The sequence below is a fragment of the Manis pentadactyla genome, chromosome 8, assembly GCF_030020395.1.
Source record: "Manis pentadactyla isolate mManPen7 chromosome 8, mManPen7.hap1, whole genome shotgun sequence".
In the NCBI taxonomy this organism is placed as follows: domain Eukaryota; kingdom Metazoa; phylum Chordata; class Mammalia; order Pholidota; family Manidae; genus Manis; species Manis pentadactyla.
Genome location: NC_080026.1, coordinates 133,160,945 through 133,183,293, shown reverse-complemented (window position 1 = coordinate 133,183,293; position 22,349 = coordinate 133,160,945). Strand labels below are relative to the sequence as shown.

At 52.0% G+C, this 22,349-nt stretch overlaps 1 protein-coding gene across 6 annotated transcripts in view; it reads left to right on the top strand.

Annotated features, from left to right (window-relative positions):
- Nucleotides 1–21,905, top strand: part of CHST15 (carbohydrate sulfotransferase 15) — a 76,447-nt gene extending 54,542 nt beyond the window's left edge. For 5 of the 6 annotated variants that reach the window (XM_036898898.2, XM_036898899.2, XM_057506442.1 and 2 more), the window contains exons 6-8: nt 10,151–10,307; nt 17,805–17,952; nt 19,629–21,905. In XM_036898898.2, coding sequence (XP_036754793.2) covers nt 10,151–10,307; nt 17,805–17,952; nt 19,629–19,819 — 496 coding nt within the window. In that variant the 3' untranslated portion in view covers nt 19,820–21,905. Of the gene's footprint in view, nt 1–783; nt 951–10,150; nt 10,308–17,804; nt 17,953–19,628 lie in introns of those variants that run through there. The other variant, XM_057506443.1, reaches the window with a different exon arrangement.
- Nucleotides 21,906–22,349: the final 444 nt, after the last annotated feature.

The window sequence follows — 22,349 nt, the reverse complement described above, 5'->3', positions numbered from 1 at the left end:
TACCATCCGTGAAGGATCTTCCTGTCTCTGTATTTGGGGTTTAATTGTGGGTGTCGTCTTCATGTAATGTACAGAAACAACCACGGCACGAACGTTTGGTTTACACATTTTATGATGATGAGTCAAACAGGAAGGAGAATTCAGCTAAAAGGGTTAACTTGATTTTGATCCAAAGGCCTTGTGCGTTCAAAACTGGGGCATTGTTTTCTTTACCTGCTTATGTAAACTGATTACTTAACCAGTCCACACTGGTAAAATAATTAATCTCTTTATAACAATACACTGAGAGTGGAAGGAAGGAGGCTGTGAATGAAACATCCACTCACATGCAGTTGGTCATTCAGATGGAGAGGAACGCATGGTACTGGGCCTTTGGACAGGAATCCTGGTTCACGGATTTCGTTCCATCTGCAGAATGGGTGGTGAGCGCGTGGGTGGTGAGCTGTGAACCAGGATCACGGTGATGGAGACACAGCCTCTGGGGACCTCTGCACTGCAGCCCTGGCTCTGCCACTCTGGCTCTGTGACCTCAGAAAAGTTGCTTAACCTCTCTGTGCTTCATTTCCTCATCAATGAAATGGATGGAAATCATCCTACCACTAGGGTTGTGACTTAATGACTTACTATACAGAAAATACTTAAACAGTGATGGTCAAATGGAAACATTATGTAATTATTAGCTATTACTATTAGGTCATAATAGTAGCAGATAATTGTAATAACCAAGCTGAACACTCTTTTCCTCACTCACTGAGCACTAGTTGAGCACCCTTGATTGACTAGGTGTGATACACGCATTGGAGAGAAAACCCTCCCGTCTGCCCTAGTGGAGCCCACATCCAGTCAGACGGCAGGGACAGCCCCAGTTAAGCGACCTCGCATTAACCAAGCAGGTCCTCCGGCCTGGCTCTGCGCTCAGCTCTTCTCAGGCATTGCCTCGTCTGAACTTGGCGAGCAGGTGAGAGGACTGTGGTTACGTGTTTACAGGTGAGGCATGTGCGCTTCTTGGGGTGAAGTGATGGGGCAGGACAGGCAGAGGGAATGGTGGCCGTGCACCCAGACAGCCCTTCAGAGTTGTCCCCAGTGAGGCATCTCCTGTCCACCCTGTCTGCCCTGGGGAGGCGTAACCCTGGATAGGGCAGGTCTTCCCCATGGAGGGCTGCTCCTGGGAGGGATGGGACTGCGCCATCAGTAGTGTGACTCCCCACTTCTGCAAAGCTCTGTCAGCAGCACGAACCCCAGACTTTGCGGGTGCCTAAGCCTGGGCTCAGCTCATTCATTTACCTGCACATCAGGGAGCAAGATGCCCATCTCTGCAACAACCGGCTGGGAGATTGGGGAGCTGAGCCGACTGATGCTTTTGAATTGCTGGAGACCTCTGCCTGGAGATGGGAATTTCTCTTGCTACTCAGCCTCTGCTGAAAACCTCCCCCCAAAGCCCCTCTTCTCCAGGTCCCTGGAAACACCAATGTGGCACCCTAGACGGGCTCTTAGGCAGAAGAGGAGAGCGGGCACTCTTGTGTCACACGATGTTTTCTCTGTAACAGATTTGCGTGAAGATTAAAAAGCAGGCTTAATCATTGAGTTAGTCAATGTATATATCTCAAAAGGACATTAGGAAAATTTCCTTGTGGGGAAGAGATGAAGCAGGGAGAGATGCCACTGGGCATAAAAGCCATAACAGCCACAGCCACAGATGGATTTTGCACCTTCCCACCTTCCCTTCAGCGTTCTCACCTTTGTCTTAAGACCCTGAAGGATGAATTACAAGCAGTTGCCTTGAGGAAGACTGTAGGGCAGTATCTCTAAGCTGCCCATTCCTTTCCTGGTGAATTCAGGAATTTTGCTTCTAGAAGCTGCCTGTCTGAGTGGCACTGACACACCTTTCCATGGGCCCTGAAAGTGGCATGAGGTCACTGTCAGCGGCTGAGCTGTGAGCCACCCAACGGCAAGGGGTTTGGCCACAGGGCAGGAGAGCTGGCTGAGCCCGGGCCGGGACAGCTCGGGCCTTTGTGAGGTTGTTCTCTGAAGGCCGTTCAGGAGTAACCTGGTGAGGGCCACAACTCAGTTACTGGTGGGATAAAAACCATCATGCTACAAATTCCCAGGTGTTCAACACTGGTTATTTTTGGGGAAATGTTTATAGAGTCATTGGCAATCCAGAGTGTTCCCACATGGGTTGTTTGCATAGGGCGGTTCCGTGTAGCCAGGGCCACCGGGGAGAAGAGTGCGTTGTTTCTCGGTCCACAGAGATCATGAGGTTAGATGTGTGCCAACTGGCCCAGGGTGGGGGGCACTTAGTGTGGACCCTGGGCCACCAGCTGGAGTTCAGGGTCCTGTGACTAGGGAGGTCGGCGGATTGGAAGCACATCTCACCTCCCAGCCAGCCCTCGGGGTCGGTGGGCATTGTTCCGCAGTGAGGCCCCGGCCTGGCTTGTAGGGCTGGCTCTGCTGCTGCCTCTGCGAGGGACGATGCTCCGATCCGTGTGTGCCTTCCTGTCCGCACCTGGAGACAAGGCATGGAAGTGCTTCGTAAGCTCTACTGGGGTTGTAGATAACCATACCGGGCTCCTGCCTTCCGCTCCATGACCATTTACAAGGACCCGTGATCAGATGCCCTGGAAGAAACAGAGGTGGGCCCAGAACGCTGCCCACCCTCAAGGGGAAGAGAAGACCCCGCCCAGCCCGCCCCAGTGACCAGGAAGCTTTGCATTCACATGCACATTTTTAGGCCCAAACCTGGGTGTTCTTATCTGACAGACATCAGGTGACACTCATCAGTGTCACCTGCGTGGACAACCTAAGGTGACTCCAGACATTTCCTCCCAGTGAGCTGCCCGGCCAGTCCTGCTCCTTGTTCCTGGTGATGAGATATTCCGTTTGTGATTCAGTGGGACCAAAGGGCCTCCTTCCCAGGGACATTAAATGGCTTTTCTTGCCTTGTAGGAAAATACACATAATCGTTACTCATGGCACCATATCAGAGGCCGGGAAGTTGTCGATCAATGATTTGAATCTGGGAGCAGCCAATGGAGGATAACGGGAGGCTGCTGAGGCTTTTGTTTTTGTGATCACGTGTATCAGGACCCTCCGGCTGGCCACAGAACCGCGCTGGCACGGAGCAGGCGCTGAACCGGAGGACATGAGTGTACCGACCTCTTGGGGGCTCCTGGTGGAGGAATGTGGCTGTCCACATGTGTCAGTGAGAGTCTTTCTGACAGGTGCTCTAGGAGCACAGGGTGGGCGGGCCAGCATGCCTGGGGTGAGCCAGCCCAGGAGCCATCAGCTGCTCCCAGCTGTCCACCCCCTCAGCACCTGCCCCAGATCTTTTCCTGAAGCCTTGTCTCTGAGATGTCCGATGTCTGGAGCAGTATCCGAGATGGCGTGCCTCAGGGCTTCCGAGCACGAGGTGGCTGAGCTGAGCCTGGCACCCAAGTGACTTCTGACATGAGCCCCTCTGGGAATTGACAGGTTAAAACCAACAGGCACATTTTGAGGTCGTGAGAATGATCTAGAATTAGGTAGTGGTGGTGGTGGCATAATTTCATGCATATATTAAAAGCTACTGAATTGTTCACTTTGAAAGGGTAAATTTTATGGTATGTGGACTGTGTCTTGATTTAAAAATAGTTTGAACAAAAATACTACAAAGGGAGGGGAAGCCAGCTAAGGGTGAGGTCTAGGAACTAGTGACACTGGAGCAGGAGCTTGGAGGGCTGTGCACATGGAGGGACGCTGGTAGCAAGCACATCACCATTAAAGAACTAAAACTTAAAATTGAGCAGGCTATTGCAATAACCAGTGAGCGTTAGCATCTTCCAGTGGTAAAAGATCACACAAGGAGTATGAAATGGTCATAAATACTGAACACCTGTTTGTTGTCGCAGTAATTTCTAGATGCCCACCTTGATGCTCCATAAATGGATTTGCTTCTCTTGATTGTGGCAGTGAAGTTCCTCGTGTTCATCCTGAAAATCTGTTAGCTGCTCTATTTATTATGCAGTGTGATTGCCTCTCCGTCTCCTGTCACTTAGGTAGTTCTGTAACAGAATTGACTTTTGCTTCCAAATCACTCTGCACCTAAAATAATAAAAACGTCAAAACAACCAAAGCCCAGCACCCTCCTCTAGTCAGCTGTTGATTTGGCTGACCCTAAAATGTGAGGCCAGGGGTCAAGTTCTGCTGGGTCAGTGGGCTTTGGGGTCAGGCAACCCTGAGTTTGTTTGGGCCCCAGCTGCAAAGCCTCCTAGGCCGAGTGACCTTGGGAAGCTCCCCGAATGCTATGTCTGCTCCTGACACAGAATGACGACAGTCAGCAGGGTTCTTGTAGGAGGGCTGTGAGGGCGGACACAGAGTGAGACCATGCTCCAGTGCCTCGCCCAGGGCCTGCTGGGTGGTGGCGCTCAGCAGCCACTAGTGGCCGAGTCAGGGACAGAAAGGAGAAGATTACAAAAGCCAAAGCCCTACAGCACGCAGGGGAGCCTGGCCTCCTAGAGCAGCCCACGGAGTGGTGGCTGCCCATTTCCCTGATCAGTACACCCACTCTGCTTGCTTAAGCTCACAGCAGCACCCCACCAGTGTCGTTGAATCAACTCAGCAGTGCCTTGAGGGAGCTGTCCAGATTTTACACGGTGGGGCCTCATGATGGCCCCCATGGCACTCCAATGTCCCCACGGGGAGAGGCATGATCTCTTCCAGGGGCACCAGGCTGAGGGAGCCCCCAACACACAGCTACTCCCATGCCCCCTCTCTGCGGTACTGGGGTCCCAGGACCCCTGTGCTGCACAGAGAGCAGTTGAGCAGCACCTTGAGAGTGCAGGCCCTCCGTCCCAGGGCCGCCCCCAGCAGCCTTCCAAGATGACAGCAGCACAGAAGGCCTGGAATGTATTTGGACTTATATTTGGAATTGCTGTTGGAAACAGTCCTGGCCAAATGTAACACCCATCTGTTTGGGATGGTTTAAGAGAAAGAAAATTAGGTGGTTCAGCAGAAAGGGGCTTTGCAGTCCTAAAACCCGGGGCTGGCCGGGTGTCAGGGTCAGCATGCCCTCACTCAGAGGGGAGCGCTCTCCCCGCCAGTCTCAGCTGCTTCTGCTGCTGGAGTCACTCTCTGCGTGCGGCACGGCCCCAGCTGGAGACATTTTCCCTTGACTCAAACTAGTCTTTCTTCTTGAACCTTCTACCCACTGATCAACCCTTCAAAAGTAGGGGGCAGGTCTCCTCCCAGCTCAGGAGAGCTTTTTAGCCTTTGAAGCTGGCATCCTTCCTGCTAAGTCTCGCTTCATCGGATGGAACAGCTCCTTGCCCAACACCTAGTACCGAAGGCAAATGTCCCTTTGGAACCCTGACCTGCCAGGGTGGAGCAGAGTGACACCCTCCCAGATTCTCAATGCCACACCTCCGTGAAGCATCCTAAGGTTGCCTCAGTGTCCCTGCAGTTCCGCAGTGATTCAGTATGAGCCTATGTCAGCTAAACCCCTTGTGTATCTTCCCTATTGACTACTTCCCCCTCCTTAGTCGTTATACACTTGATTTTAAAGAGTAAAATGTGGATGTTTTAGTTTATCTCTTCACATTTCAATTTGTTACATGAGTGTGCCTGCTCTGGCTTTTTGAGATCCACTTGGAGACTTATTCTTGACACGTTTGCTGTCCTTTTCAACATTTTTTGAATGCCTCTAACCCTTCCAAGTGGCTTTCACTCATCCAGGGCCATTACTTGACTTTTTCCCCAGAGAGCAGTTGTGGGGAAATCAAGGCATTGTTTATTGTAGGCATTCTTAGGAAGCATTGGTCTGATTCTCTGGAGGGGCCCAGTGCTCCCCTGAAAGTAAGAGCTCATGTTTTGCTTTTGCCGCCTGCTTGTTCCCCTGTGGGAAAGCTGACCACATGGCCGTTGGCCTCCTGCACTCTCAGGTCACTTCCCAAGGTCGCAGGGTACGAGAGGGGCGCTGGCAGAAATAGCAACTCAGTCTCCCTGGGAACTGGGTTTAGCCTCTGTAGCAGTCTCCTAGGGCTGTGGTAACAAAGTACCACGAACCGGGGGTGGTTAAAACAACAGAAATGTTTTCTCTGGCATTGGAGCCAGGAGTTTGAAAGCCAGGTGTCAGCATGGCTGCTTCCTTCTGGGGTCTCCCGGGGGGGCTTGGTCCAGGTCCCTCTCCCAGCAGCTGGTGGTGGCCCACCCTCCTGCGTGTGCCTCGCCTCTTGGCAGCGGCCCCCCGACCTCTGCCTGTCCTCACGTGGCCTTCTCTCTATGCCTGTGTCCTCTCCTCTTCTTATAAGGACACCAGACACTGGAGTTAGGACCCACCCCAAATCCAGGATGACCTCATCTCAAGATCTTCAACATAATTACGTCTGCAGAGACCCTATTTCCAAGTAAGATCCCATTCATAGGTCCTGGGGTTAGGACTTGGACATATCTTTTGGGGGATCCACAGAATCCAAATGGGAGGGGACGGCTATTCCTTACAATGAATAAAGTCCCTACTCAGATGTTCACTGACAAAGCAGACATGAAGGGCCTGTCCTTACAGAAACATGTCCGTGCATGTATGTGGGCTCTCGAGAATCCCCACCACCACCCATGCTGTGGGCAGATCCAGGGTCTTGGGAGGGAATGAGGGGAGGGTCACCCTGCTGAGAAAGTGGGCCAGCCTGGTTCTAAAAGGCTTGAACCTGACTTGCAGGAAGTGAGGTCCTGAGTTCATTTCAGACTGTAGCCCCACCGGAGCGTGGCTGGGCGAGCCTGGCCAGAGTGGTGGGCACATTCCAGTTTGTCTCCCGGGATTACCTCTTGATCTCTAAAGAATTGTGTGGAATCTGCAGATTCTCCATGAAGTTACTTTGGATTTAAAATTGAGGCAGGTTTAGGGGCTCTTGCTTTATTTATGAGTCAAATGTCTACAAGATATGCTATTGCCACAAAACAAACCCTCAGTACAGAAAGCTTGAACCAATGGCTAGTTTTTTAGGCAATCATGTATGTGACAGAATTCCAGTTCTACCAAAGAGTTTGGATAGTTCTGTGGGAGTCCTTGGGAAGAACTCTGGACGTGGATTTTCTGTTACAGGTTTTGATGACAGTTTCAAAGGCATCTGTTATGTTTTGTGGTCACAGTTTCTTGGGCTGAGTCATCATGTCAATAGGATTGATAAGAAATGTGTGAGCCAGGCTGGGCAGCCAATCAGCCCCATTGGTACGTGGTACCCCTCAGCACTTAAAGCTGGGCACTTTGATGTCCATGCAAATCTCACTTTGGTACTAATTGTTCAGCCAGTCTTTTAGGTTGTACTGTGACTGACCCTTCAGTGACAGGTGCTGTGTTCCAGTCTTGATGGACAGCTGATGTTGGGAGACATCAGTAATAGGTGAATATATTGTCATCCTAGGGAATGTCCTTGGGCAAGTGTGGATCTGGGGGAGAATCTACTCACCAGGCACCAGGCATCTCTCGTGATGAGATGATGGGTCTGTAAGCAAGTTATTTTGGAGAGTGCCTGACCAGGCTGAGACCTACAAAACATGTCCATTCCAGTGTGTGGGGGGGATTCTAGACAATCTGGGCAGATCCCAAACATGTCAGGACTTCTCAAAGGTTTCCTATGTGGACATTGGCTGTGGATGAATTCTAAAGGGCTGTGTGGAAGGCGCTGTGCAGAGTGGCAGAGGTGAAGAGCTGTTCCCTAGGTAGCCATGCTTATGTTATTAATAAATCTCTGCATCTGACCACATTCGAGGTGAGGGGTGCTGGAGAAGGAGCTTTTGCAGGTGACCTGTACAACTAGGATGCTGCAGTTCATAGGAGTGACTGTGTCTGGGGGTTGGGGACAGTGGAAGCGCTGGGTGCTGTTGGCAGTGCAGAAGTAAAATGCCCAGATATATGTGAGGTAATAAGATTTCCTGAGTGGCTTCACTAGAATGAGTGAAGAGGCTGAAGAAATAGAAAGTACAGAGCTGAGAGGAGAGAGGAATGTGTTTCCCTGGAGCCAGGGGCCTAATCCCCCTTCCCCCAGCAGCTGGAGGTCCTGCGAATGAAGGGTGTTGATCATGGAGGTGTGCACCGAAAAGGCATAAGACAGGCTTATCTACTTTGATGGATGCTCAGAATTCTCCAAACATAAACAATTATAAAAGTGCCATGATAAATAGAGATATGATCTGATTCCATCTGATATAATCTGAGACCATCTATGTTTTAAAATATATAATATATGCAGATATATGCTTGAGTATGCACAGAAAATTTCTGGAAGCATCTATAAGAAACTGATCACAAAGTTCCCCTTTGGGGAGTAGGACTGGAAGTTAGGACCACTGAAGAAATTCAGGACAGAGACTTTAAAGGAAAAGTGCACTTATTGTACTGTTATAACTTTTTTTTTTTACTTCTCATTTATTTGAAAGAAATATCCCATGGTTTAAAAATATTAATCTATAATGTTGAAAGTCCAGTAAAATATATTTCTAGAGGGTTTATTTTAAAAACAAGAAGAAAAGAAAAACTTACTCATGACACTTGTTAAAAAAGGTAAGGCAGACTTTATTCAGGACCCTTCTGATGGGTGCAGGGATTGCTGCCTTGAGGGGAGAGAGATTGGGCTCAGCTCCCAGTACATCAGGGAAGAGTGGGGACTACAGCCAAGGAGGAGTGGGGCTCAGTGGAGGGAAATTACCAGGAGGAGACATCATGGGTCAGGGGGGAGTCTGGCAACCCCAACCTTGCCCAGTTCTTGATGAAAGTCTGAGGGACTTGGGGAAGGGGGGCTGATCAAGCATCTCACCTGGTGGGTGGGGGATGGTGAGGACCCCATCAGGTAACTGAGAGTGATCAGATGTGAGGGTGGGGGATTCTGGCTAAACTGACTTGTTAGCAGGATTCTTGCTAAAACTGGGCAGTACAAAGGTAGACATGAAGTCTGGAATTGGAGGCCTGTCTGGGAAGAAGGTTCAGAGATGTGAAGTGAAGTTTGGTCAAGGAGAGATACTGTCAGTTGTGGTATGAACACATTGCTGCCTGCACAGGGGGGTGGGGGTGGGGGTGTCTGTGTGGCCAGATCCCTGTGTGTGTGTGTTATTGGGCTGACTTTGTTCTCCTTGGTCCTTGTCCCGCGATAACAAAGATTTGAAAGGCAAAGACGTAGCAAAGCAGAGCGAAAGTTTTATTTAAATTCACTCCAAGGGTGGAGTGTGGCAGAGTCAAGGCAGATAGGCCCCTGACCATTAGGCGGGAGGCCTTTACATTATATTCTGGTCAAGAGGTGCCTCTTTGATTGACAAGGTGGGGTTATTTGATCGACAGGCCCATCTACGTAGCCATACCTCTCAGTGCACACGTCCAGTCCCACGGTGGTTTGGGCAGTTCTTAGTCCAGTTTGCTTGTGCCCACGCGGGGATTGGGTTAGGAACGGTTTGGCCTGGCCCCGGTGGGCAAGGAAGTTATGTCCCTGCAAAGCCTTTGCTGTCTTCCATGGGATGCCCTACTTGGGCAGAGTCTGGGTTTTTTTCTTTGAACCTTATCTTCCCCTCCCCCGGCTGTTCGCTTCTATCTCTCTAACATTCCCAACATCTGGGCAAGCAGAGACGTGTACGGGTGTGTGCAGGCATGTGGGGATGTTTTTTATCTTTTATTAAAAAATGGATCCCTACAAATTGGGAAATTTTTGGATATTCTGAGCGTGTGTACAAAGGGCCCGGGTTTCGTGCGGAATTGCAGTATTGCAAGAGCTGTCAACAGATGTTCCTTTTATTGTTGCCCCTGATCGAGGAGAGAGGAGGCAGAAGGAGCATAAAATTTTCATGGCCCGTCTTTGCTGTTGTACGGTTTTTGTGATCTGGTGTTCGGGAGCTCACTGTTACTGTGAAAACAGAGCTGCAGCCTGGAGTGACCAGAAAGAACAAAACAACGGGTTCATCTGGGGCCAGTGGAGACACATCTGAGTCCAGGAGAGCGCGGTGGCCCTTGTGACGCCAGGGTGGAGGGGAGAGACATGGAGGGAGGTAGGGAGGTGGCTTTTCTGCAAGGGGCCGGAGAGAAATGGTAGTGTTTCAGTAATGTAATGTAAACTACACGATCATCTTCATTGTCACCCAGACGGCGTGATTTCACATTCTCGGGTGGTAAAGATACTCACTCTTTTGTTCACAGGTTGTACTCAGACTATCTCTACTTTGCAAGTTCGAATAAATCTGCCGACGACTTCCATGAGAAAGTGGCCGAAGCCCTGCAGCTGTTTGAAAACTGCGTGTTCGATTCTACGTTGCGGGCCTGCGTCTACAACAACACCCTCAACAACGCCATGCCTGTGCGTGCCCGGGGACCGACCGGCCCCTCACCGAAGGGCCGCTGGGGTCGGGGGGTTATGCCTGTGGCATTGTGGGTGGCAATTTTAGCATAGAAACAGAGAGGCGTTTTACTGCGCAGATGCCTCTCCCATGCCTCTGAGTGGAGGCTGATGCAAAAGCAAATCCCCCTGCGCGTAAAAACTGTAAAAATGGACAGGCCTTTTCAGCTGACACCCTGCTTTCTTCCGTTAACAATGCTCTCTCCTCCCTCTGCCAGAGCATGGAGAGGAGCGCCATTTAGTGAGGCTCCAGAAACACACCCTGCAATTAGGATTGGCAGATGTGAGGACCCGTCTCAAATTGTCTTAAGCATTCTCTCTGATGGTGGATTATTTTGTTGGTTTAAAAAATTATCCACCAGTGACTTTTCAGGGTTTCTTCAGCAGCATCTCAAATGGAAAAGTGTTTTCCATTGATCTCTACTTTCGTTTTCCTAGTTTGCCTTCAGGGCTAGAGCTATAGTTTCTTGCCTTTTTTTATGCAAAAGAAGCTGTTAGTGGTGAATTCAGCAGGTTTTAGCTAAGCCACGGTTTTCCACAGCACAGCACTCTGGGTTGTTTTAAGTGCCTTTTCAGCAGGTTTGGGAGGCGGGAGGCCTTCCACTCCAGAGCTAATCCTGTCTGTCATCTGCCACGGAGTGTGGCTCACCAGCCTTGCGCTGCCGAACATGTCACGTGGTAAGGCAGCACAGAGCTGGCTGCTTGAGGTGGAGGCTGGGAACCCCCCAGGTGTGTGAGGTTCAAGGTCATGAGGTTTCAGGACTCCCTCTTCATTGTTATCAAGGGCATTTTACCGGGCAGGCGGGGCACTAGCTCTAGCAGGATGCACAGAAGCACAGGTAGGGTTCCAGGCTGTCCTGCTGGAGTTAATGGTTGGGCAGGACGCATACAGGACCCAGATAAACGCAGACTCTGCCCGCAGCGTGGAGCAGAAGACCCTGCCTTGAGCTGGGCATGCTTTTGGTTCGGTTCTCAGCGTGGGAATTTGCTACCTGTGTGATTCTGGCCAGTTGTCTTAGCTTCTCTGAGACTCAATTGCTTCATCATAAAATAGGGTCATTATACTGCCTTACAAGGCCGTTGTAAGGATCGGAGAGTGGTACTTCATAAATGTGTAAGGGAGGAAAAAATAATCCTCTTTCTCTGCCTATCTTAGGTTTGTTGGCTGGGACCCTGTAAATTAGACTGACAAAAGACAGATTCACAGGAGTAAGACAAACCTGTTTATTAACATGTATGTTGCACGTAACACACAGGAACAGTCAACAATGAGTAATCGGGGGTGGTTAGAACCTGGGTTTCTAGAGCATCTTAGCAAGAGAACAATACATTTACAGAAAAGGGACAAGACAAAGGAAAAGGGCTTTGCATTTCTAGGGTGGCAAATTGTGGGAAGGCAAATTTATGGGGGAACTATTGGTAGATAAGGGCTAGTCTTCGCAAGGTTTGTTATGTCCGATCCTCTGTGCCGTCTCCAGACTGATAAGGGTGTAGAGTTATCTCTGGTGATGAACTTCCGTCCTTCCTGGTAGAGAGGGGAGGAGGGGCACCCTCACAAATTTATGTCCTGCTTTTAGGCACATGGGAGGGCAGAGAGCTGTTCATGTATCTTTTTTTTTCTTGATTGCCGTCAGCTCAAAATAATCCTTATGCCAGCGATATGTTTTGAGGCAGCCTGTTCTGTCCCCCTCTGCATGTGTTCATGCATCCCACTGTGTCCGTGCATGGCTCTGGCTCCCCAGCACTGGGAGGACAGGCACTGTGCCCCAGGGCAGCCCCAGCCCTAGCAGGGAGAGTGACATGGAGGCTAGGGCAGAGCTGTGGCCCCCACAGAAGCCACCTGAGAACGGGGCATCAGGGGGACTCCCTAGAAGAGCTAACTAACATCTGGGCTGGGGCCGAAAGGACAAGTTGACTGGGGAAGCGGAAGTAGTGATGTGTCCAGTGGAGGGAGCCACGGGCTCAGGCCGAGGGGCAGCACTGGGTGCGCCTGCTGTAGCCATGTGCAGCGCGTGCTTCTGCAGGTGACGGGCTGGTAGGAGGGAGGCGCACGGCGCAGCATGGAACCTGGGGCCTCACATGTCTGGGTTTCATCCTGAGGGAGACAGGCCCCCATGGGAGGGTTGAACAGAAAAGAGTTATGGCAAATGTGCACTTTAGAAAGATGCCAGTGTACAGGCAACTGGCGGAGTTGGGATGGGGCATGGGGAGGGGGATGGTGTGGGGGAGGGATGAGGGTGCTGCAGAGAACTGGTGGCTGAGTCAGGGTGAGAGCAGTGGTGGTTTCTAGAAACAGGAGTGGCGAGGACGAGCAAATGCTCGGATCCAGGTGGGCCAGAAGGGACGTGTGCGGGTTTTCTGGCTGGCACACCACGTGCAGTACTGACCCACAGTGGCCCTTGCCTTTAGCTATTGCTCATCATTATTGTTGTTTATGGCTCTGACTGAGGGTCATCTATACGGGGCCTGCAGGAGAGAAGAGCCACTTCCTAGAGATGTTTCCTGAAATATTGTAGGGCTGGCGGGAAGTGGGGATGGGCCTCATTTACAGTTGAGACTCGACCCATTTCCGTGAGCTTACACTGGGAGCCCACTTTGGGCTCAACTCTGGGCTCACTGCTGGAAGTAACCCCAGCCCTGGGGCGACCTGAAAGAGGGAGGGTGGGGGTGGGAATCCACGTCACCACCAGCAGGTGGGGACACTGAGCGGCCAGGTGACGTGTCCAGCTGCTGTGACTCAGGAGGAGCTGGAACCGTAGTGTCCAGGGCCCTGTTCTTGCTGAGCCGAGCTCTCTCTCTAGGAGATTATCTAACAAAGGCTCTGGAATGAGATGGGCATGGGCTTTACTCCTGGGGCCTCCTGTGAGGATCTGACCTAAGCTGGGTGGGTCTGGATGGGCAGGCGAAGCAGGGCTGGAGGTGCAATTTCAATAGCTTTAAATTGTGCTTCTGTCATGAAAGAGTGCATGACTGAGAGGAATGTGCGTCTGTGTCCCACCAGGCACTTTGCACAACCCCGAGCTGGTGGGTCAGGCCCTCCAGCACATCCTCGTCATCACTGTCAGGGCCAAAGGGGCCAAAGCAAGCTGGGTGGACACCTCCCTGTCTTTAAATGAGTTTCCAGGAGCCAGGATTTCCACAGTCATTTCCTCCCGCAGAGAAGAAAGGGTTCCCCCCCCCCACTCCCAGTTTCCCTGTTGGCATTCCCACTGCAAACATTGAAATGTTGAGACCTGGTGATAAGTTCATGGGTGCCATTGGAAGTGTCCACTTTTGTGTATGCTGGAACATTTTCCTGATCAAAAAAGTTCTCACAACCATCGTCAATGAGAGAGGGGTTGGCTCTAACATTTGTGCATTACTGACTCGGTGCCAGGCACGGTCTTAATCTCTTTCAATGCATCATGTCATTCAGTCCTGACAGTTCCCCTAGATCCATGCCCATTTCACAGATGAGGGCACTGGTGCTCACAGGGGTGAACTCTCCAAGCCAGAACCCTGGCACTAGTAACAGGCAGGCTCAGTGTTCAATCCCGGGTCCCAGAGCTGCTGAAATTCATGGTGTTTCTACTTTCCCCACCTAGATGGCTCCTAAACGCAAAGTTTTGAACCAGCAGGAGACTTGTGCTTTTTAATTTATTCCATGTGTTGCTGAGGATGGCAAGGCGGAAGCTTAGCAGGCACCTCTGGTCAGAGTGAGACTCCCCGGGGACAGGATCTGTGCACGGACCACCGCAGTGCAGGGCACCTGACCTCTCCAGTCCCTGGAGCTCCTGCACCACCAAGAGAGCCAGGCAGTCAGGAGCAAGCAACACCCCCATCTTGGGGTGAGTCTTTAATTCTGGGATGAAAGAAGCACAATTTCCTCCAGTGTGAATTACAGCCCAAACCTAACCAGAGGGGATGAGCTTTTTCAAACATACATGGGACCCTGGCACTAATCTGCTTCGGACATTCACTGCCTTCCTGTAGCACCTGTGTGCAAGAACCAGCCCTGCCCACCTGTCCACCACCTCCCTCTCCATCGCTGCTCTCCAGCCACACTCTGTCTTCTTAGGTCCTCAGAGGGGGCCAACCTCTTGCCTTAGAGCAGGGCTTTGCAGAATGTGGACCCTGGGCCAGCAGCATCCTTGCCTGGGAACTTGTTAGGAACACAAACTCTCAGGCTGCACCCCAGGCCTAGAATCGGGAATGCTGGGTGTGGGCCCATCAGTCTGTTTAAGAAGCCCTCCAGGTGGGTGTGTTGTTCTCGGGCTGGAGAACATGTTTCTAGAGCCTCTTTGTGTTTCCTTTCCTGGGACATGAGTCTCCTGGTTCTTGAGGGCTTCTCATATTTTGACTCTTACTTTAGTCTGACCTTCCATTCTCTCTCTGTGCCCTGTTCCTTTCTCCACACATGTATCACAATTGGCAAGTACAGATAATTTGTTTCTTCACCAGCTGAGCTCCATTGACCTCCTTGAAATTATTAGCTCCCTGAGGCCAGGGGCCATGTCTGTTACATAGCTACACATCTGCATTGCGTAGCGGGGTCCTGGGATGCAGCTTGCACTAGATCTATATATGCAGAATGAATGAATGGGAGTTCCACCTAAACTCCTAATGGGGAATGAAGAGGCTCATGGGGGACAAGCCCCAGTGTGGGGGCCTGGCTTCAGCAACCGGCTCCAGCGGACGCTCCCAGCTGACCCTGGCAGGCCCCCACCCTGGTTTTCCATCAAGAGTCGGATGGAGAAGACAACCTCAAAAGTTCTCTCAGCCCCAATGTCTTCTAATTGTAAATCTACCAGGCACTTCCCCTAAATGCCCATTTTATGTTCCCTCCATTTCAGTTCTCTGCCACATACTGGGGAAAGATAAGGAAAAAAGATTCTAAGCCGGCCACTCTCAGGTTTGTCTTATTGGTGCACAGTTGCAATGGTGACCTCTGCACCAGAAACTGTCCCTCGAGGGGACTAGAACTTTCCTTGACTATAGGGGGGTGGGGTTGGAGCTGGAGCAGGTCAGAAGAGGGCGTGGGGGGGTGCAGAGGGCCTTCCCCACCTCTCTTCCCCTGCAGAGCCCCCTCCAGTCTGTGGCAGCCTCCCCGGGCCCTCGGTGAAGGAAGGCCCTGCTGCAGGAGGCCTCAGCCAGCAAGTCTCCATCCTGGGGGCTATGAGGGGCACCCCCATGGTGGGCAAACAACCTTTCAGAGGAACAGTCTGTCACTCCTGGCCAGGTCAGGGACTGGCTGCAGCTACTTTAAACCGCCCCCCGACCACCACCACCCATGCTACCACACACACCAGCCTCTTTCCTTTTAGAAACTTCCTGAGTAGCCCAGGCAGCTTCTCTGGAAGAGAGACCTCGTCAGGCTGGTCCCCCCTGGGAAGTCTGGCCTGCCAGCCTGTCGGCACTGAAATGCTCCATGAGGCCGATGCCTTCACAAGGTGACGTCCTTGTGGTGGCTGGTCTGTGTCGGAGGCAGCGCAGATGTTTATTTCGGAGGCTGGCAGCAGCGCCTTTTCTCTTCAGCTCCGGCCCGGCTCGAGGTCCGCTTTACGAGCTGGTGTGTAAGGCGGCCACAGCCTTGGGGTGCTGGAGACAGCTAATGAATTTTGGAGACAGCTTATCCCCTCCAATTGTTTCTCTTCCTCTACATCCTCCTACATGATCAGAAAAATAATGAAATGGGAAAAGGATAGTGAGAGATGAAACTAGTTAGCGTCTGCATGTATTCTGTCAAACTGTTTCATCGTCTTGCTGTTACCACCGTGCTCAGCAATTTCCCTGGAGAAATGTGTGAGCGCCTGGCACGGGGTTTTGTGTGCAGGGCCTGATGTGAGAGCCATGGTTCCTGCCCCCCAGGTGCTCAAGGTCGAGCTGGGAGGGGAAGGAAACAGAAGTGCAGCAGCTGCCTAAAGAGCTGAGGCTTGGAGGAGGCGCTCTGTGTGCTGGGGCTGTGCTGGGAGTTCCCGCCCCACCGGGACTTGGCCCAAGTGGAGAGCTGGGGGACTGGAGAGGGGGTCTGGCCAGGCTATAGGTTTGAAACTCACACTGTGGCAGGGCAGAGGATGGGTGTCAGAAGACTAGAGAAGGGAGCACCTGTTAGGAGGCTGTGACAATGTCCAGACAGGTGCTGATGGGCCTATGCATAGGGAATAGGCCACTTTGCACTGGAGTCAGCACCATGGTGGCTGGCTCCTGGCCTGCTCACCGAGTCACATGCCCTCTGTAGGCAGAGGTAGGAGAGGAGAACTCTTTGGGAAGGCCGCAGAGAGGCAGACAGGAAATGGAGCAGGGTCCCCACAACGCAGGGAGCATGGGGTTCAGAAGCAGGAGCACTGGAGCAGGGCACTCCCGGGCTGAAGGGAGAAGGGCCTGTTCTTTTTTTGGTGCTTTGCCAAGAGTTTAGGGCCAACTGGGAAGTTAAAGGAAGTAGTCCCCAAGGCCACTCTCACTTTGACATCATTTGCAAGTTGGGGGATCCCCAAAACCACTTAGGTTCAGTCATTCACTGGAAGCAATCACAGGACACACTGAAGACTATTAAATGCACGGTTATGGTTTACAACAGAGAAAGGACAGTATCGTCGGCCAAAGGAAGAAGCTTGTGCGATGACACAGACTATTGTCAACCAAAGCCTTTGGTGTCCAGGGTATTTACTGGGGCTTAATCACCTACTACCTCTATGGCTGACCTTTACTCTCCAGGGCCTCCTGGAGGTCAGGCTGATACCACATGGCCCCAAGTCCCATCATAACTCCCCCTGTTAGACTGTCCAGTGACCAGATACCCCAGGCAAGCAAAGGCCCTCTATCAGACAGTAGCTCAGAGGTCACCTCCCAGGGGCCAAGGACAGAGGCAGGCCTCTCTTTGGGAAGGTCATTACTTCACCAGACAAGCTCGCAGTTTGGCATGGAAGAAGGTACAGAAGGATGAGGACCCTGGACACATGTAGGTGGAGAGAGATGGTTCTGTACAGCACTGCTTATATTCAGATGTAGACATACCCTTATGGTCATGGATGCCCACGTGGTACCAGGCATGCACTGGCGCACTCACCTGGCTTGTCTCCCAGGCATTCGTGGGTGTTTTTCACAGCTGGTATGTGCTGGGCATAGGAGCAGAGACAGGCAGAATATTGTGCAAAGAACATTCACACCACTGGTGGGTGTAACCTTGGCCTCTTCCTTCACCAAGTCCTCACTATGAAATGTGTCAGGGAGCTACCTACAGGGTTGTTGGGAGGATTTAACCCGACCCTAAGTGTGGGAATCCTTTGTACAGGTAGTGCAAAACCCCTCATTCATGAAGCAAGGATACATGGCATTTAAAACCCAACTTCAGAAGGTGACTGTGTGCTGGGACAGCTCCTCGGTGCTGGCTTACCAATGCATGCCGTGGTACTTTGAGCACTGTGCTTACTGTGTTGGGGGAATTACTCCTGAAATAATGCCTGCCTTCTTTGGCCCTAGGTGAGGCTCCAGGTCGGCCTGTATGCCGTGTATCTTCTGGACTGGCTCGCAGTTTTTAACAAAGATCAGTTCCTCATCCTTCGCCTGGAAGACCACGCGTCCAATGTCAAGTCCACCATGCACAGGGTCTTCCAGTTTCTCAACCTCGGTATGAATGTTGGGCTGGAGACCCACGGAGCTGGTGTCAGCACCACGGTGGCTGGCTCTTGGCATGCTCACTGAGTCACATGCACACTCTGTGAGCCTAGGGGGACAGGCCGAGCTGGGGGGGCCAATTCATTACCTCTGCCAAGACCAGCTACACCCAGGGCCTTGTGCTCAGTGTGGTGAGGGGTCCGTGGGGAGGAGGAGATGGCCTCTCATCTGGGAGATTACAGTCCAGTGGAGGGAGAAGAGGCAGCCACGGCTCCAATAGCCAGGTAACTGGTGGAGTGATGTGGGGGAAGCTTTGCATCCTCACAATAGGTTCGTACACGTAACTTGGGGCCCAAGCTGCTGAAGGAATCATGGAAGGGTTCATGGAAGGAAAGGTCTGTGAGCCGGGCCTTGAGGATGGACAGGATGTCAGGGGTGACTGGAACAGGGCTTGGACGAGGTGTGGGCAGGTTGTTGCATCGTCTCAGGTTTGTTGGGGACCCCTGGAGGCAGAGCCCTGAGGCTGGGTTTTGGCAGCTGGCAGCTGCTCCTGGGCCTCTGGGGAGTCTGTTGCTGGCCGGGGGACATCCGGGAGAGGCACACAGGCAGGCATGGAGGGCCGCACCTGTGGGTGGGACAGCCAGGGACTGCTTGAAAGGCAGAAGCAGGGCTCTTCTTTCCCAGGACACCCCCTGAGGCCCTGCCTAATTATTACGCCTGGGAATTTTGTTAGTTGAGTATTTCTTGAAACCTGTTTGCCCACCACTGGGACTCAGGAACCCCCTTATCCTTTGATTTTCTTTCTCCTTTTTTTGGAAAATGAGTAATATGATGGGGTGTGATTACTTTTCCTTCTGAAGTCTGGAACCATTTTTCTCTGATTTGACTACCTGTAGACTCTGCCATGTTAATGAGCTAGTTTTCAGTCCCCATGATTGGCAGTAGGACTATTCTGTTTCTTTTATTTTGCATAACCCAAGGACACTGGGTATGGTTTTCTGCATATGGGCTCAGCACTGGCCTCGTCCTGAGAGCCTGGCCCAGAGTGGCCTAGTGCAGTGTCTGGTGGGTTGAGCCAGTGAGAAGCTTACAGTCCAGAGGGCAGGGGATGGAGGTGGCATCACCTGCTGGCCCATTCCCGGGGCGTCTGCCCACTGATAATCTTGCTGACAGTGGCGGCTCACGCGGTGGGGTCTCTAGGCACACATGGCATCTTCTCCTCTCCCCATGGCCACTTCACAGCATGACACACACAGTAAAATATGGCCCAGCCATGGGGCCCTTTGCACCAGCTGTGCGTAGTGGAAGTGCCAGTAGCAGAATTCCAGCGGGCTGGTCAGTGGGAAAATCAGAGGGGATGGACTGTGTCTGGCAGGTCGCGTAGTTACCCAGGGCAGGCTGATGGCCGTGGGAGTCAGGTCCTTGCAGGCAGCTGGAAATGACAGCAGGAGGTGGGGCCGCATCATAGGTTCCAGCTGCGCTTCCGAGGGCCAGCGCTGAACACCGGGCCACGGCCTCTGCTGTATTTTACTGCCCCTGGCAACCCCGAAAGGGATCCGGCTACAGAATCTTAATCCCCGAACGTGTTCCTAACTCCTGTCTTAACGTGGAGCGTGGCTGGGATGTTCGCACAGTTCCTTTGGCCTCCTGCCACGCCTCCCGCCTCATGGGATCCTTCTCGTATTCCAGGGCCCTTAAGTGAGAAACAAGAGGCCCTGATGACCAGGAGTCCTGCATCCAATACGCGGCGCCCCGAGGACCGGAACCTGGGGCCCATGTGGCCAGTCACACAGCGGATCCTGCAGGACTTCTACAGACCTTTCAATGCCAGGCTGGCCCAGCTTCTCGCCGACGAGGCGTTTGCATGGAAGAAGACGTGAGCTCCGACTGCTGCCAGCATGGCCCGTTGTCCATTATTACTGTGATGTCAAACGCCTCTCTGTGGGGAACCCTTTTACTCACAACACAGAGCAAACCCAGAGATTCCAGTCTTCTGTACCCTCCTGGGTTCATGTCTGTTGTGACCATTTCAGAATTTCCTTTGTGATGTTAACCAGCCTGGCCTTGACCCATCACACAGCTCCTCCATCCCAGGCCATCAGAAACTCCGCTTCTGGAAGAATTCCCTTTGGCCCCGGAGCTCCTGGGATGAGGCCAGGGGGTGCTGGGCTGGCGCCGAGGGAGGCATCAGTCTGGGGTTGACAGCTCTGGGAACCAATCAAATACGCGGAAGGCTGTGGGGCTTCCTGGAGCTTACACTTCTGTTCAGTTTTGAAACACTGTTCTGGACCTCCTTCCAGCCTGATCTCGAGGACTTTGCTTATGTTTAACATAGAAAATGAATGGGTTTGAAACAAACCACTTTCTGCATTTCACAAGCTGTAGCTCTCTTTTCTGCTTCTTTAGATGTTTTCTCAAGAGTTTATTCAGTTTATAATCAGACTATAAATTCAGTTTATAATTGGAAGGGAAATTTTTGCTGTGAATGCAGACCTAGCAACGTAAGGACTTGCACACTTCCTGGAAAATCTAGGTGACTCAGGCCCTCATGCTCACAAGGTCATCAGAACCAGACGGTGTTCCAAGTTTTGATTCTCGTTGCTGATAAGGCCTCATTGCTCTGCCGTGGAATGCCCTGGAATGAGCTTATTGCCCACGTGTGGTCAGAGGCCCTTACTCAGTTCACAAACTACAAGATGGGCTGATTCAGAAACACAATGCATGAACTATACTTGGGCCAAATGTGGCATGCTGAGATTCTTAATGGAACTTTTTGGCACCTCCCTTGACCAATGGATGGGCCAATGGTCTTGTCGTTTCTTGGAGGTGATGGAGAAAGATGGATGAGACAGTGGGGCCCACATGGCACAGCACTGCAGGGAATCCCCAGCGGAGCTTCACTCGAGTGTTGACAAAGGAAGTGTGCGAACCCAAGCTCTCAGAGCAGGTCCTGTCCACCGAAGGAGGAAAGCACAAGTGCCTGCATACCACCATCTCGTGGGTGTGAGGATGTGCCCCGCTGCCCCCCAGCACTGCTGTCTCTCTGCCATCAGAGATGGATGCACAGCTCACCGGAAGGCGTGCAGAGGGCTCTCAGTACTGGTGCGACCCGGCTGTTTCTGCTACTGAATGAGCTGTGTGTCCTGAACACCCATTTTCAGGGACAGTCCCCTCTTTCTCTGTAGCCGGCACTTGGAACAGCAGCCAGAAGGGAAATCTGGCCTGAGCGCAAGGGTGCTGTAGGGAGATATCACTTCAGTGTGTGTGTGTATTTATTGGCAGTACAGAGTGTGTGTATGTGTGTTGGGTGCATTTTCTGAGTGGGTTCCTTTAGTTCTGTTGCTAATGAGGCTCCTCTGCTCTGGATACAACCCTTTCACGGATTAATTTCTCTGCCAACGAACTCACCATTTCAGTACATGTTTTGCAGTTCCACCCCAACCGTAACTATCACAAAGGATTTTTCTTACGCACTCTATGCATGTGAATAACATGTAGTGTAATTCTGCTTCTTACAGAAGTATTACTGAAGGTATTGTTTCCAATATTACTTGGTGCATCGTACAAGTCTTTTCTCTGTGCAGGCCCATCCCTTCTGTGCCCATCAGGGCCATCCGGACACAGTTTCTCCCAAGGGGCCTTTCCTCCAAAGGGCACGTCTATCACCTTGCTCTCTCATTCGAGGCCTGGTTCTTGCTGACGGCATCGGTGCTGTTCTCAAGCAGTGGCCCTACAGCCTGTCATCTGAAACCAAAGCAAAATGGAGCATTTCTCATGACCTGGTATTGAAGTTCCTTTGTGTTCCCCAAAGCCGTGTATTGGATTGTATTAAATTGTACTCCCTTAGTCATGTAAGGTATGTGAAGTGAGCCACACATTTGCTGTACTTTTATTCATATTTAACATAATTAAATGTGGACCCTGAGTCTGGTCCGTGGGAGTGCCTGCCCTTCCACGCCGCCGCAAGCGCTCATGGCAGGTTCTCCATGGTGTCTGCTGCCTGTGAATGAGTCTCGGAGGCAGTTCACTGCCTGATCTGCATGCCCTGTGCTCACTATGGAGGGGACCTACCTCCCACACGTGGTGACAGGCGAGAGAGAGAAGGGCTCAGACATGACCAAGGACTCCCCACGTGAGGCCCACCTGGGCCTGAGTCAGGGAGGCGCGGCCCCGCCCCGCCCACCCAAAGCCTACCCTTGTCTTCAGACATTTGTATTTGGAGGTCGGGGGACCACAGGCCGTGCTACTCCCGATAGGCTACTCTCAATGCGGCTGCCTCCTCATGCTCGTAGCCTGCCTGGGCCCTGGGGCCTGTGAGCTTGAGAGCCCCGGGGTCCCTGGGTGCATGGCATTATTACTAGACACTCAGGGTTCCCTGGCTGCATTTGGGGTGGAGCAAGCCCAAGGGTG